The following is a 16,995-nucleotide window of genomic DNA, read 5'->3' as shown; positions in this document are numbered from 1 at the left end:
CGAGGGTCAAGCGAATTCAGAAAATATGGTTCATATTATCTTGTTTAATAGCCTTGTTTAAACATACGAGCACATACAAGGATGGGAAGTTAAAATGTAGACAACGCACATCTGGTAGATTTTTGTATTCAGGTTATCAGGTGGCCCTGAACTTTTACTAAAATGCTTGCAGTGTAGAAATGCAATTTATAAACTATTCTTTCTAGGCCAACTGTTCTAATATAAAAATCACTGCTATTTCCCCTCTTCACAAGGATCGTGCTAATTAATACTATAGGCAGATAATGGTTTTTATATGAGGAGGTCCTTGGTACTCTATGAGCTTGCTTGTTTTCTTTCAGATGTTTCATTATCCTAACTAGGAAACATCATCAGTCCAAGTGGTTTTTATATTTTTGAAGGGGAGCAGACATGTTCCTGAAGCTTGTGAAACCTGGGGTCTTTCCCTGAAAATCTAGCTTAATTTTGTCTATACTATAAACAAAGTGCACCATAAAGTAGCACAGGGTGGTGCTATAGAGTCTATAGCACCACCCTGTGCTACTTTATGGTGCACTTTCCTGCATATTTTCTTAAGAAGATTATTATACTTTCATCCTGCATGTTGAATTTTATCAGCAGGAAAGTTTCCTCATTTCTTTATGAAATTTTAACAAATTCAAAAATATTACCTATTTCTTTTTTTTCTAATGCACCACTTATTTGCAAATTCTCTCTTGAATTTACTATGCTCTCATTTTAAACATATTTTCTATCTTTTAGGAAACTTTGAAGTGATATATACTATTATACACTTTTAAATCCCATCTTTGTACAAATGTAACTGGGAAAATAACCAGTGTTCCCATCTTCCCAAGGGAAAACCAACTGAACAAGTCCAAATGTAATCCAGGAACTCTCGGAGAATGAAGGAAATTGGATCTCTCCACTCTAATCGCTCATACATTTGTTTTCCCACACTATACATTTGTCCCATTTTGTAATGTTATACAAGGTTATGTAAAAAAATACAAAGTGCAGAATGTTATATCAAAATGTTCTCTTTAATTTAAATTGTGCTTCAGTAAAATGTTTAATATTTTCTTTTTAATTTCTTCTTTTAACACAGAAAAAGCATTGGAGAGAAAGAAATTACAGGCACAGTGGGAAGTTTTCTAATTACACTGAATAAAAAGGAAGCGTCCTCAAGGAATGCAACATATAATTCAAGTCCTTGCATTCAAATACACTTCCTCACTAACATACTGAGAGAAGCAAAAAAATAGTATAAAGTTGCCAGCAGAAAAATCCAGTTGTGAGCTTGGAGTAGGATAATAGCTAGGGAAAAGGTTTAGGCAATACCTTCCAAAACTAAATGTGGTAAAAAATGTGGTAGAGGTTCAGGATATGAGAATATTTTTGGGAGACAATAGGAAAGCAGAGGCAGCTCAATTCTGCAATTCTTCCAATCATAGCAACACTGTAGAGAAAATGGAATATATGTAACAACAGCAGCAGCAAAAAAGGAAATTGATACAGTACCAGTAGCACCTGCTAACAGCTCAGAAAACACAGAAAAGGTTTTCAAGCAAGGAGAGATAAAACTACAGAAGTGCATTATGAAACTTTATCTTCCCTCTTCCAGCTTAGAAATGAATAACTTCTATTGGTCATAGTGATTTGGCTCTCACTGAGACACTTCCTCGGGTTACTGTCATTTAACCTACTATTAATTATTAGGTGGTTTCCCTTAAGGAAAGACCAAATCAGCCTAACTAGCAAAGTTGGGGACGTACTGCTTCTGATAGAGATATTTTTTGCAAACTTTTACCATCTTGTTATATCATTTATTTGACATACCGCAAATGACATTTTGCAGTTTATTTTTTTTTAATTTAAAAAATGTGTGGCTTTATATTTTATGTGCAAGGCTATAATTACTATCAGTTAATAAACTAACAGAGCCACAGTGGTGCAGTGGTTAGAATGCAGTACTATAGGCTACTTCTATTGCCTGCCTGCAGTTTGGCAGTTCAAATCTCACCAAGCTCAAGGATGACTCAGCTTTCCATCGTCCCGAGGTGGGTAAAATGAGGACCCAGATTATTGGGGGCAATAGGCTGACTCTGTAAACCACTTAAGAGAGGGCGGTAAAGCACCGCGAAGTGGTATATAAGTCTAAATGCTAATGCTAACATGTTAGCTGTTTCAAGTTACCTGTGCAACAATTACAAACAATCAATCTATCTGTGATGTTATTGATTGTGGGATGGGACACATGATTGTTAGCTCCTTTGTCATTGTTTTTCTTCTAGCCAAACTATCAGGAGGAAGAATGAAAACAATCCTGCAGCTATGGGGAAGCCTTTAAAGATGGAAGCATAGATGGGCAAATCTATAGTCAAGTAATAATCCTAGGAAACCACTCCCAGATCCTTTTTGTAAAGATACAATGGCCCTACCTGTGAAACAGTGGATTCATTCAGTATTTAAACCTAGGAAAAGGTGGGAGGTTGTTGGGCATCATGGTAGAAAACTCAAGGGAATCCTGTGAGAGTTTGATGAGTAACGGATGGGGTTGGAGGATGTACAGAGAAAGAGAGCTCAAAAGACTGGCAACATAGGCTCTAGCAGTACCTATGTTGCTCCAGGAGAGGATTCATCGCTTGTAGCATTCAGCGATTGGCAGAAGTTGCTTGGGTGGCACAGCAGGAGAAGGGACAGAGTTGCCAGCAGCTGAGCCAGGAGAGTCCGTTTTCGTCTTGAAGCGGTAAGTGATGGGCAGTAGAAGCTTGCTTTTCTTGAGGGCCTGGACTTTTTTGAGTGTCTCATCATCTAGCGCCATGAAACATCGTCGGGAATATTCAAGCAGACGCTCCTTAGATGGGTCAAACTCACCCACTTCAGCCAATTTTTCAGGAGCAACAATAAGGAGCTCTGCTATGGGGGTAGTCAAAGCCACAGTGTTACGATCCACCCGATGATGTTCAAAGGCCCGACTCATGCTTTGCATCTTCTGGAAAGTGCACAGGATCTTCTTATACCGGCAGAGGACTCCATCCACATCCTTGACTGTATGGTGAGTTTGGGTTCAGGTGGACAACACCATGGAGGATGGAGACAAACAACAGTGTAATTGAGCAGCAAAATGCAGAAAGAGAACAGCAGCTCCTCATGAACACCAGACATCATGAAAGCCAAAATGAAATAAATGAAAAATTAAGGCAAGAAAGCAACAAGTTTGGATGGAGAAGCAGATAAGGACATTATGTGGAAGGGTTTTAATAGGCCATATACGTCAGCAGCACAGGCAAAGCAAAGGGCAGAAAATAAATCAGGTGAAAAATATATATACATTTGTAGTTGAAAACGTCAACAGATATGTAAAGACAAAGATAGGAACAGGGAAGATAGGTTGCAAAAAGAAGGAAAGAAAAGTCAAGCAGGAAGCATATATCACAATTGTCAAGATCAGAAATAGTAGGAAATAAGATGGTGAATAGTTTAGGGGTGGATCAAAGAAAGGGAAGGGAAGGGCAAGATGAGGGAGGGAGGGAGAGAAGAGAACAGATTATATCTGTTTATCAAGACTTAAGGCTTTGATAGGAGAAGATTTGAATAAATTAAATAAAAATTACCTGTTTCTATATATCTTAACAAGATATCTCTTACAAACATTTTAATGAAAGCTTCCACAATACCTGGCACGGCCCATACTGGTTGAGGCTGTGAAGGATGTAAAATGTCTGAGATGCTTGGCTGTCTATCCTTGCAATACTGTAGAGCAGGGCTATCAAACTAGCAGCCTACGGGGCCGATGCGTCGTGCACTGGCCACACCCACACCCAGTTAGCAAAGGGGGGGAAGTCCTGATAAGTCATGTGACGATGCTGTGACGATGCAAGTTTGACACCCCTGCTCTAGAGATCCTTATTTTTCACTCTAGAATCTCCTTTCTACTTCTTCCTTTCTTTCCTCAAAATAAAAAAGATTATATATATATATATATATATATATATATATATATATATATATATATATATATATATATATATATATATATATATATATATATATATATATATATATATATATATATATATATATATATATATATATATATATATATATATATATATATATATATATAATCTTTTTTATTTTGAGGAAAGAAAGGAAGAAGTAGAAAGGAGATTCTAGAGTGTATATATATATAGTGTGTGTGTGTGTTCCAACATAACTCTGAAACGCCTCCAGCAATTTCAACCAAACTTGGTACACAGAGGATTTAATCTCTGGAGACAAATACGGTGGGGGTAAGACACCCCTAAAACCCCTGAGGGGGTGTTCTGTTAAGATACAGCCTGTTGTGCCTTATCTAATTTCAATTTTTTTTCTTCTTCCTGTCCCTTTTGTGCTAGATTTTTTTAGATTGTTATGGTGATAACTATTTTATCTTCTACTTGCCTTGTATAAACTTCTCTTTTGACCATTTACTTCTTACTTAAAAAAAATGAGCATAATGAGTGAAAACTGTTAAGGAATTAATTTTCTATTAGGAAAAAGACCCACTTTTGATGGAATTGAAAATGAAAGTAATTTTATTTAGTGAGACTGTTTAAACACCCACTTGTACAGAGAGAATGCTAAGAGGTTAGCAGTAGAGAAAATAATTTATTTTGATTGTAGGATATACTAAAACAAACACATTTTTAAAAATTAAAAAATCCAGCCCAAATGGTTAAATAAAAGAGTTTACTTGCCCTTCCAAGTAGGGTTTTTTTTTTGTATCAAATTGGAAATTTGATACATAGCTACATAGCTTAACAATTATTATTTTATTATACAGCTAATCCTCATGTTACAACCACAATTGGGACTAGAGTTTCTGTTGCTAAGAAAAGTGATTGTTAAGTGCTTCACACCTGATTTTATGACCTTTTTCGCCATGGTTGCTAAGTGAAGGACTATCCGTATAGTAGAATAACACTAACAGCAATAATATAACTCAGTGTTGCTCAGTCTTTGTATGCTGGCTGGGGGATTCTGTGAGTTCATATACATGCATCTTAAAATTGATAAGGTTGAGAGACAATGCTAAAACCTTTGATGCCAAACCTTTAAAGCCTCAACACTTACCTCTCTGCCTCTCCCGGATTTTAGGCTTGGCAAAGCGTCGGTGGTTCAACCCTGCTTTGAGTTTCTTGTGTTCCACAGAACCTCCTTCTTCAGGGCTGGTGGCCATCCAGGAGCCCATGCTGTCATCGTCCATCATGTCCCCATTTCGGCTCTCCAATATTTCGGATCTTCGGGGCAATTGTTTGTTGCAGCAATGATCATCTAGGTTGGAAGAGAGAAAGGCTAAGTGAATCACACCTGGCCAGGGAGATGGGATACTCAAGAGCACTCACCTGGGTTACCCGGCTCAATTTCTTCCAAACCACAAAAGTGTGATACCACACATCACACTTTTATTTTAATAGGGATAATAATCAGCCTATGGTTCTACCTGGGCAGCTAGATTCAGCGTCTATCAACCCCAATCAGAATGGCTCCTGATTGGATTACAATGCACATGATCCCCATTATCTAGAGAAGTCTTTCTCAACCTTGGTTGCTTGAAGATGTGTGGACCAGAGGTGGGTTGCTCCCGATTCGGGCAAACTGGTAGTGGCGGCGGTGGGTTGCACGCACGCAAGCAAACCCGTAGTACCGGGATTTGCAACCCACCTCTGGTGTGAACCTCTAGAATTCCCCAGCCAGTCTCATGTCTACTTCAATGGTCAATCCCTATCCTAAATTGTCCCCCCCCCCTTTCTCTTAAGAGCCAAAGTGTCTTGGCACTCATCTTCCACCCCTCACTTTATTTCTAGTTTATTATTCTTTCCAATAAAGACTTTTCCACTAATCCAGCAAAACCACTCCACTAGTCTCCAGAACATTTACCAGCATCCAGGCGGGCTGAAGAGATGAATTTGTCTAGCTGGCAGCGCAAAAAATCTCGTTCTTCTTCCAGATCTTCAATTCTTTTCTGCAGCCAAGAGTTCCTTTCCAATGCCATATGTAACTGGGTCTTCATATGGGTCACCAGACTCAATGAAGGAGCTGACCTCTCTGAAACATCCAAGACACAACAAGAGGCATAACGTGCGGCTCCATTCATACAACATGCAGAACTGGGTTTGTGCAAAGCTCTAGGTTAGGTTGAAACAGTTTGGCAGTCCCTAGTCCAGTGTCTTGTTGGGATATCCAATCATTCTCTTAGAATGCAATGTGAATCAGGCCACCAGGTTTAGCCATGATGTGGCTGATTTGTTTGGGTATAATACGGGGGTGGTTAAACTTTGTGAACCCTGTTGAATGTTCAATATTTCTGCATATATCTGATAAAAAATGTGGTGTGTTCTCCACACATGTCCTAAAACTACAGAGACTTCACTTAAACAAAGAGTCAAAAGCATGCTACTTGTTCATTTATTAATGAGATAATGATTCAAAGTTACTTTTCCACGATATAATGAAATACAAAATTAACATAGGCAGTCTGCAGATTCTCTGACAATTCCTGGTAAAAAAAAAACCTTTGTAAAATATAGATAAGAACAGTGTTTGCCTAATACACTGAACCACAAAATAGCCAACCACACTGCAGCTTAGACTGTTGTGCAAATTTGTACCTAGAAACCACGTGCTCTGCTAGGAAACTACAGTCTCTTGCAACTGCAAGGATTATGTAAGACAACACTCCCTCCCTATTCCCTAGGTTCATAGAAATCCATTAGGGCTATGCATAACTAGTCCTTGGTTAACAGCAACGTAACAACTAGCCTTTTGTTAACAACCATCACTAAGCAATGCAGTCATTAAGCAAGGCATTACATGATCATGACAGATTTACAATCTCATTTTTGCTAAGGCCTCTAAGCAAACTATCGCAGATCGTTAAGCAAGATCACAATTTGTGATTTTACTACCAGCTTCTCCATTGACTCTGCTTGTTGGAAGCTGACTATGAAATGCACAAATGGCAATCACATGACCACAGGATGCCGCCATGGTCATAAAAGCCCGCCAATTGGAATTCAGCATATGAATCTCAATTACACAACCATGAGGACACTACAACAGTCATAAGTGCGAGGACCAATCCCAAAGTTATTTTTTTCAGCCTTGTCATAACTTTGGATGGTCACTAAACAGAGCATTGTTACTATCTGTGCTTGGATTCGGTCTCAGAAAAAAAAACCACCACTTCTAATTGCATTCTAAATAAGTGCTACCTTTGTGCCTTCACTCGCCCCCACAGCACTTTCTGGAGAAAGAATCCTCCTGGCTACACAGCCTTGGTGCCAAGATACCCCAATTACCCTTTTCTACTGCAGTTTCCTGATGGTGACAGTGTAATTTTTCTTAGCAATTTTCCAGACTTGCCATAGGGAGGAAACCGAAGGGCACTTTTCAGTTCCCAGTGGGTGAAATGGATTGCCTGACGGGGGTGAATTGAAAAATGTTAGCAGCTGGTTCTCTTCCAGTTGTTGGATAGGCGTGGCCATGGTGGGCATAGCCTACTCCGCCTCCTGCACCGTGGGGAGGGCGTTTTCACCCTTCCCAGTCTCTGGAGGCTTTCCCCAAGCCTTCAGGAGGGCGAAAAAGGCCTTCCTGGGTTCAGGAAACCGGAAATGGGCTCATTTCCGGATTTCCAGGAGGCCCGTTTTTCTCCCTCCCAGAGCCTCCACTTGGGCCCTGCACTTATCTCTCATGCTGAACGGGTCACGTGGAGACTCCTGGAGGGCCGGGTTCAGACGATTCTTGCAACAACTGGTTCCGCAAACCGAATACAAAATGAACATCCGGCTCGCCCGAACTGGTGCGAACCAGCTGAATCCCACCCCTGCTTGAAGTCCTCTGCCTACGTGGCCCAGGACAAAGATAAAGGATGTTTATTTGCTTATAAGGGGAAGGTGACACTGTTTCTTACCATCAACATTTTCTAGGGTGCTCAGACCATAGTATAACTGTTGCTGAGTTTGTGCCTGGGACTCCATTTGGCATGGTTCGTCCAAACGTAAGGCTAATTCACAAGCTTCTTTATTCTCTTTCACTGTAAACATAAATAATGGGGAGGGGAAGACATGTAAGAAATGTGGAATGCACAAGGTTCAACATGCTAAACCATGGCTTATTCAACTACAGTCTACACACAACATATCACATGGGACTTCATTTACATAATATTTCAGGCAACAGTGTACACATCTTAATAACAGGTTCACATAACCATCAAGCCAAGCAACTAATATTATGGCTTAGCAAGGGGGTTAAATTTCAGCACAAATTTTGTTTGAACCCATGAAGTCCTAAGCAGAGGCGAACAAAAATATTTTTGGTTAAAGGCTTTCACAAGCAGCTGAATAAAAGACAGCTCCACTGGCAAGAAAATAAATGCAACTATGTAATAACAATTCGTGTTTATGGGACATGTTGAGTAAATTATGAGGAAACTGTATAGAAGTGGTGGTACTTTTATCACTCCTACGTTTTTAGCTCTACAGCATGATGATGATATGAGATTATACCACAAAAGAATTTTCACTATACAGATGCTATTTCTAAAATCTTTAAATTTAGAAATATACTCCTGATCAGAAATCTTTTTTTTAATTAAAAATTTTAAATAAATTTTACAATTATCACCCCCCTTACCCTTCCCTCTTCCCACCCTCCCTCCCCCCGACCTCCCAGAGCAAAATACAGGGTATAAACATTTAACAACCATACACTAACATAAGCTAACTAATTTTAACATGTTACTATTCTTATGCTTTAACTCCCCCTTTATTAAACTAACTTTGAATAAATTGTAATGTTCTTTATGCCTTCATTCATAAGCTAACTGAAATTTTTTAGTCCGGTATTTGTTTTGAATATAGTCAATCTATCTTGTCCAGTCCAGCTTGTACTTCTCATCCGAATTATCCTTCAAATACGCTGAAATTTTGGCCATCTCTGCTAAGTTTACTACTTTTAACGTCCAATCTTGGATAGTAGGCAACTCTAGAAATCTTTTGATATTCCTTGCAAGACATATGAAATGGGTTCCTTAACAGATGCCCATGTCTTTAAAAAAACCAAAAAACTTAGGGCTGGTTTCTTTTGTTATGTTAAGTCATAAAGCCTCTTTTCCAAGCCAGAAGAGCCGATTTTACATGTAACTTGTAAATGATAGCTTGTGGGTTAGGCAGGGGATGAGAATCCAGCCATCTGCAGTTTACCGTAATGATTATTAAACAAATCATGGCTCATTGTGATGAAGAAACCCAATCAATATTCTTACTAGGTGCTCCATAGGTATCTAATCAGCATATGCAGAAGCCAGAATTGAGCCTATCTGGATTTGATTTAGTGCAGCATATGAGCAGTGGGTTGGAATCAGATTTTCATCTTGATTTTAGTAAAATGCAAAGCTAGCTAACATGCATCTGTCTCCATTACTACTCAATGATTATTGAGGAATAATCAAGGAAACGGTATAGGGTTTCCTGCCTAGGCAGGGGGTTGGACTAGAAGACCTCCAAGGTCCCTTCCAACTCTACTATTGTATTGTATTGTATTGTATTGTATTGTATTGTATTGTATTGTATTGTATTGTATTGTATTGTATTGTATTGTATTATTATGAGGACTTTGCCTCAATCCCGGGACAATCCACCCAGCCAATATACACACCTTGTTTTGCTCCAACTCCGCAGTGACCCCTACCTACACCTGCTTGCTGGCGGTGATTACTTCCATTCATCGTCCTCCTCTCTCCCGAAGTGAGATGAGTATTTCCAACCTAAAGGACAGGATGGAAGCTATAACTAGGGCTATGGATCACACATCCTTCCTTTCTCTATTCTTAGCAACCTCTGGTCTAGATTTTCACTCCAAGTCAAATCCAAGTCAAGAAGTCTGAAGGTCTCCCTTCAACAAAATTCCCCAGCCATCAAGGAGCCCCTTTCAGGAAATCCCAAATCCATGGTGACACACTGTCCTAAATGGTTATTTTTTGCAACTGTTGGTCTGACATTTTTAAAGATCAGAACGGCATAGATGGGAAGGGAAAATGTATAGACCTAAAAATAGCAGTGGTAGAACTTTCGTAGAAATAGCATAGAAATAGCAGCAATGGTAGAACTGAAACAAAGAGGCCTATGCTTCCTTCTGAACAGAGAAACTGTTGTAATTCCCTAACAGGATCTGCATTCCCTAATTTCTGCAACTAGTGGAGTTACTAAAATCCAGACTGGAAAATGTGTGGCTGTCCATTTGTTGTTAGATTATAGTTCCCATCAATCCTAACCAATGCACATGCTGCTGAGTCCACTAAATGGAGGCCAACATCATCTGCAGAGATTGAGTTTTCTGGGTGTCTTTGGGCAACACCAGGAGACAGTGAGTTCTAGTCCTGCCTTTGCCAAAAAAAAGCCAGCCGAGTGACTTTTGGAAAGGTCACTCTCTCTCAGCAAAACCACCTCACGTAGTGGTTGTTGTTGTGGGAAAAATAAGAGGTGGAAGGTACCGTATTTTAGATATGTTTACCACTATGAGTTATTTATAAATATAATAAAGGCAGGGTACAAATAAATAAAAATATAAATTTGATAAATAACAAACAGACAAAGCAGGCCTCTCCCCCCCTCCCCAAAAAACCTTTTGCAATATTTCTGCTTTTGTTTTTTACACCATTCCTTCATTGATCTCAAAGCAGTGAGCACTGTTCACACATACACAATTTCCATTTTAATGCACCACTGTGTAGGAGAGTTTAGACAATGGTCACCTTTGCACATCATGTTCTCGTGGTATGCTTCGTTCTGCTTTCAAGATGATAGAGAAATCTAACTACTAAACAGGGTTGGGCTTCAAAAATTTTAGCAAGGGGTTCTCTGCCTGGTTGCTGGGTGTGTGTGGCCATGGTGGGCGTGGCCTAATTGGCCTTCTGCATCATGGCGGTAGGTGGGCGTTTTTGCCTTCTTTGGCCTCCAGAGGCTTTCCTGGTACCTCCAGGATGGTGAAAATGGCCTCCCCAGGCTCCAGAGCGCTTCTGGAGGCGGGAAACTTCAAAAACTTTGGTAAGCCCATTTTTCGCTCTCCTCAAGCCTCCGCACGTGCCCTGCACTTACCTGCATCCAAAACGGTCCACGTGGAGAAACCGGGGGGGGGGGGGGTTGAGCAGGGCCAGCCAGGTGTGGGATTTGGGGGTTCTCCGAATGGCACAGAATCTTAGTTAGAGGTTCTCCCGAACTCCTGCAAACCCCCAGCAGCCCAGCCCTGGTAGCTCAAACTCATCTTGGGAGTTTTATGCTCAGTGGAGATCTCTTTTGGGGCCTCCTCGTTGTCCATTGGCTCACTGTGCGAATAGAGTATAACAAAATCTCTACATCAGTCGGTGTAATACTTGGGGATCTAATATTCTTCATACAGCTCCTTGCTTAGGGCTGGGAAACCAATTTTCTTGCAGAAAAGATAATTCAATGGGACCAGCAATTTGATCATTAAGTGAGGTGACTGCAAAATGAAACATCATGATTTTATGATTTTACTTCAACTTTCCCTATGCATTTCAGACCAGAAAATTATAAATATAAGGACTGGTTGCAAAGTTACGTTTTAATCACTATGAACTGTATTTAAACAAGATGGTCATTAAATGAGGATTTCTTATAAAGGGTTTGATTTGTAGGGACCACATGAAAACATCTAATAGTACTGTAGAAAAATTTGCTTGTTTCCCACCTTTATTATTTCTATATTATTATTATTATAATATATAATTATTCTATAAGTATTATTACACTTTTCTCCTCCTATTTTCTTCACAACCACCCTGTGAGGTGGGTTGGGCTAAGGGAGAATGACTGGCCCAAAGTCATCCAGCTTGCTTTCATGGCTAAGGTGGGACTTGAAGTCATGGTCTCTCCTGGCCCAGGAACTGAAAAGAGCCTGCAGAAAAGCAACCAAACATCAAAAATATAAAAGACACAGCCACCATATTCTGAAGTCACTTCATTGGTAGAATTGTTTCTTTGGCAATATTGTAAAAATAGATTGCCAACCAGGCATTTAAAAAACCCGAATGCCTGGAGGTTGGCTTAAAGGTTTACTTGCTTGGCCTAAGGATAAAATAATGTAATGCCATACAATTACCTACCCATTTTGCTACGTTTATATAATCCTCATAGTCTCAATCATAGAGGCTAATTTTGCATCACTCATAGTAATGCATGTTGCTTACCATTACTGAAGTGCCTGGGGATTAAATTTCACAAAGAGAAACCATTTCCTTTGCTTTAATAATAATAATAATAATAATAATAATAATAATAATAATAATAATAATAAAAAATATTTATTTCTTAGCCGCACCCTCTCCCGAAGGACTCGGGGCGGCGTACAACAAAACATATAAAATACATATCTAGACAAGACATACATATAACAAAGACGTATACTAAGACGTGTACAAGGAGGAGGTGGGCTGGTGAATAAAAACAATTAAAATCACAATGTTTAAAAACCCCTAAATAAATAAATACAATTAAAATTACACAAATAAAAAAACCCGTCAGGAGCGATATAGTTAGATCATAGTTGAGCCAGGCCAGCTGCTTGGAATAGGTGGGTCTTGAGCTTTACACGGAAGGAGCGGAGGTCAGAGGTATTCCTAATATCCGGAGGGAGGTCATTCCACAGGGCTGGGCCCGCCACAGAGAAGGCTCTACTCCTAGGCGCCGCCCCTCGGCACTGTCTAGTGGACGGCACCTGGAGGAGACCCTCTCTGTGCGAGCGGATTGGTCGCAGGGATATATGGGGCAGAATACGATCCCGCAAGTAACTAGGTCCTGAGCCATGGAGCGCTTTAAAGATCGTTATCAAAACCTTGAAACGCACCCGATAGACCACAGGAAGCCAGTGCAGCTCACGCAGGAACGGTGTCACATGGGAGTACCTAGTACTCCCCATAATTACCCGCGCGGCTGCGTTCTGGACCAACTGTAGCCTCCAGGTACATTTCAAGGGAAGCCCCATGTAGAGAGCGTTACAGTAGTCCAAGCGGGACGTCACCAGCGCATGAGTGACTGTGCGTAAGGCGTTTAAAAACAAAACAAAAACAAAACCCTGTGCCTTATACTATCAGGTTGAGCATCAATTTTTATTTAGCCCTTTAATCCAAACCAATTAATAATTAGCTGATCAACTATCTTTCTTCTCATCAAATAACTTGTCACTCATCAGTATCTTATACCCACACCCTTCCTCTTCTTTGCCCATGGTCACAGGATCAAAATTTAGGCACTGGGCAATCAGTATGTATTTATGATGGTTGCAGTGTCCAGTGGTTATTGATCACCACTTGCAGTCTTTCCAGCTGGCTTCTGACAAGCAAAGTCAATGGGGAAAATTGGATTTGCTTACTGACTGCATGATTCACTTAGCAATAGGAGTGATTTGCTTAACAATTATGGCAAAAAAAATAAGGTTGTAGAATTTGGTGTGAGTCACTTAACAACTGCCTTGCTTAGCAATAGAAATTGTGGTCCCAATTGTGCTCGTAATTCAAGTTAGCTGTAGTAACTTTCAAATTAATGAACACAATCAAAATACATCACTAGTTGTTTTTCTATAAGCATAATATTGCTTTGTATTGCTTTATAAGCATAAAAAGTAATAGCATAAAAAACTCTGAATAAACCAAATTAGTGGATTTTATGTTAACTGACTCCCCTTTTCCAAGCTACCCCTTCCCCACTGCACATTCATTTTTGTTGTTAATTGTGAAGTTGTGTCCGACCCATCGCGATCCCATGGACAATGTTCCTCTGGGCCGTCCTGTCCTCCACCATCCTCTGGAGTCCATTTAAGTTCATGCTGGATTGCTTTGGTGACTCCATTCAGCCACCTCATTCTCTGTCCTCCCCTTCTTCTTTTGCCCTCATTCTTTCCCGCCTTAGGCTCTTCTCCAGTGAGTCCTTTTTCTCATTAGGTGGCCAAAGTATTTGAGTTTCATCTTCAGAATCTGGCCATGTCAATTTAAAAGTCAAAAGCAAGCAATGTCAGGAGGTGAGGCAGTTTTACAGGTGCTAGCGAATCAGACTGGAGTCAGAAAGTTATTTTTCAGCAGCATCTGGGACCTACCAAGGGGACTTGGGGCACACCTGTGCGAAATCTGTAAGGTACACCCAATTAGTCCAGCCTCTTCTTCAACGGAGGGGACTTCGTTAATTCATGCCCCACTAGCATCAAACCCACCCTTCCCTACAGCACCCTCCTCCGACTCTGCATCCCCCGATACCAGCAAACTCCTGGTACAGCATGACGATACCAATCAAGTGCCCTGGACGGGCGAATCCATAGCAACCCTCCCATTCCCCCCCCCCATTAAAATCAGGCCTTTGGCAAAGAAAATCTAGAGTCCATTACCACTACTCCAAAATGGCCCCGGCTGTTGCCCTGCGATTAAGAAGCCCTCCTTTCTTTTCTCAACCCCGACTCCTCCAAATCTGGGGGCTGACGCGCCAGGACTTTGGAGACGCCAAAGGACCGCCGCGCGCCCCCGCCGGTGCGCGCAGGCGCTCGGAGCGCGACAGGTTGCGGGTGTTCGCCGAACTGGTCTCGAGGGAAGCCAGCACCGCTTCTTCGAAGCGGAGATGATGCGAAAAAGCATCGAAGGAAACCGACCCGACGATTTGGCAACGGGCCGACCTGCAGCCTCGCTCCCGCCAACCCCCAGCCGCCTGAACTTTTTACCTTTTCTTGCCAGGGTACCCGCATCCACAGCTGAGCATCCCAAGCCGGAGCTTCGGGTAGGCGAGCGGCGCTGGGTCGCTCCTGTATAGTGCGGCGTGAAAAGGCGGAGCCGAGGAGGAGCAAAACGGCCTTAAACTGGGAAAGTTGGGGGTGGTATTTGTTGTGTGTAAAACCTAAGCGAGAAACCCAGGCATCTCTATGACAGTGGCAAAGATCCAGCGCCCGGTTCGGATACCTCCACAAGTGACTCCCGGCATGTGGGAATAAGCCATTAAGAATGTAGATCTTCTCACCTTCAGAACTGTATTTTCCACTTAAACATCCAGCTTGTCAGAAATCAAGAAAGGCAGAGGAGACCAGAAGGCTGGCTAAGTATGGAACCCAGAGTGAAGATGCCTATTTCCTCACAGAATCAAGGAAAGGCAAAACCTCTATTTCTGTAGAGAAGCAGAAGAGGATGTCTTTGGGTTACACACCCAAGCAGTGCACCAGAAATCAGGCCGAGTTATTTTACAATTTACAATTATATACAAATATAAATTTAAATACAATTTACTACAGAAAACAAGAGAGAGTTGCTGATTGGTTACAAAGTCACATATTCCCACAAAGCAAATCCATCACATGAAACCCATAATTCAGTGTTTCTCAAACTTGGCGACTTTAAGTCCTGTGGACTTCAACTCCCAGAATCCCCCAGCCAGCTGGCTGGGGAATTCTGGGAGTTGAAGTCCACAGGACTTAAAGTCGCCAAGTTTGAGAAACACTGCCATAATTGATGACAGTAAATCTTACTTCGTTATCACATAAATCGACTATTCTGGGTCTGATTTTTGTTATGCTAATGATAAACTTTGCTCACCTCTGGAGCCTTGTCCAGATGCCTCTAACCACTCCTTTAGATAAACACGTTGCCTTCCTTGATTTCAGTATCAAGATGTCTTAGCTAAGCATCAATGGTCTAGTAGTCTATTCTTCTATTTAGTTAGTCTTTGACTAACAACCATTCATTCAGTGACGTTCAAAGTTATACCTAAAACTAAAAAAAAAAGTGCTCTTACGATAATTTTTCATACTTATGACTTTTGCAGCTCCTCATGGTCATGTGCACAAAATTGGGATGCTTGGCAACTGACTCATATTTATGAAGATTGCAGTGTCCAGGGGTCATGTGCAAAGCCCCATGCGCAGGATGCAGGCAGCATGGAGAACCACACCCCTTCCGGTCCATGGAGAAACCTCTCCACGGAACCGGTCCCTGGTGCCCAAAAAGTTGGGGGCCATTGTCATAGAAGACTGAAGGCTGAATGGGGAGGGAGGCAAAACTGTTTCTATCCATTTAGAAATTCGTATTTCTCTTCTCTGTAGGAAGCTAACTAATCAAGCTGCCTTAAAGGCTTTTGCCTTTATGGTGACTACACAGGTAGTTTAATTACTGAAGAAGAAACAGATTCATGAAAATCACCTATAATTGCCTGATAACCACTATTCAAGGTGAAAAAAGCTAGAAAACAGTATGTTTTCCAGGATGTGACATTGCTGCGATCTGATCATTCTCAGCAATTAAAGGAAATCTGTGAACAAAACTATGGTGCCTTCTCTGGAAATTTGCGATCCTAGGTTGTTTTAGTTAGGACTTTCTATTAAGTCTAATAAATAATAAGCACTGGATATGATGTTCTCTAGTTAGATATTTAAACATCTGCAAGCAAGCAACCAAGCTCAGAGAGCACCAAGGACTCCATATTCATCCCTGAGCTATAAATATTCCTTTCTGTTATTAAGTTTAGCAAGTGCAGTGTGGTTGTTATGGTCTAGTACAGGGGTGTGAAACTCATGTCATGGCGGCATCATGTGACGTATTGGGACATCCCCCCCCCCATTCTCTAAACCAGGCGTGGGCATGGCCAGAGCGTGACGTATCTGGTAGATGGGCTGGGAGTTTGACAGCCCTGGTCTAATACTATAGGTAATCCTCAATTTACGACCAAATTTCTGTTGCTAATTAAGACAGTTAAATAATTTTTGCCCTATTTTACAACCTTTCTTGCCAGAGTTGTTAAGTGAATTACTGCAGTTGTTAAGTTAGCAACACTGTTAAGTGAATCTGGCTTTCCCATTGACTTTGGTTGTCAAAAAGTTGCAAAAGGTGATCACATGACCCAGGGAATTGTCATAAATCTGAACCAGTTGCCAAGCATCTGAATTTTGATCATGTAACTATGG

General features: G+C 41.0%; 1 protein-coding gene across 2 annotated transcripts; it reads right to left on the bottom strand.

Annotated features, from left to right (window-relative positions):
- Positions 1–1,042: 1,042 nt before the first annotated feature.
- Positions 1,043–15,160, bottom strand: CCDC106 (coiled-coil domain containing 106). 2 transcript variants are annotated; one of them, XM_081933880.1, is made up of 6 exons: positions 15,063–15,160; positions 9,706–9,814; positions 7,958–8,080; positions 5,926–6,093; positions 5,119–5,319; positions 1,043–3,051 (listed from the first exon to the last, which is right to left on the bottom strand). In XM_081933880.1, exons 2-6 carry the CDS (start codon positions 9,773–9,775, stop codon positions 2,639–2,641), a joined length of 975 nt encoding a protein of 324 aa, XP_081790006.1. In that variant the 5' UTR covers positions 9,776–9,814; positions 15,063–15,160; the 3' UTR covers positions 1,043–2,638. The 2 variants fall into 2 exon arrangements, with proteins under 2 accessions (XP_081790006.1, XP_081790005.1); XM_081933879.1 differs by lacking the exon at positions 15,063–15,160 and adding an exon at positions 14,443–14,685.
- Positions 15,161–16,995: the final 1,835 nt, after the last annotated feature.

Source organism: Natrix helvetica, assembly GCF_964273705.1.
Source record: "Natrix helvetica genome assembly, chromosome: Z".
In the NCBI taxonomy this organism is placed as follows: Eukaryota; Metazoa; Chordata; class Lepidosauria; order Squamata; family Natricidae; genus Natrix; species Natrix helvetica.
This window is presented reverse-complemented; position numbering and strand designations above follow the sequence as displayed.

Excerpts from the sequence above, each read along its gene's own strand:
- CCDC106 (XM_081933880.1), bottom strand. The coding sequence starts at position 9,775 with ATGAATGGAAGTAATCACCGCCAGCAAGCAGGTGTAGGTAGGGGTCAC. Across the intron at positions 6,094-7,957 it reads CACCCTAGAAAATGTTGATG|AGAGGTCAGCTCCTTCATTG; the intron begins GTAAGAAACAGT and ends TGGATGTTTCAG. Across the intron at positions 5,320-5,925 it reads TTCAGCCCGCCTGGATGCTG|ATGATCATTGCTGCAACAAA; the intron begins GTAAATGTTCTG and ends CTTCCAACCTAG.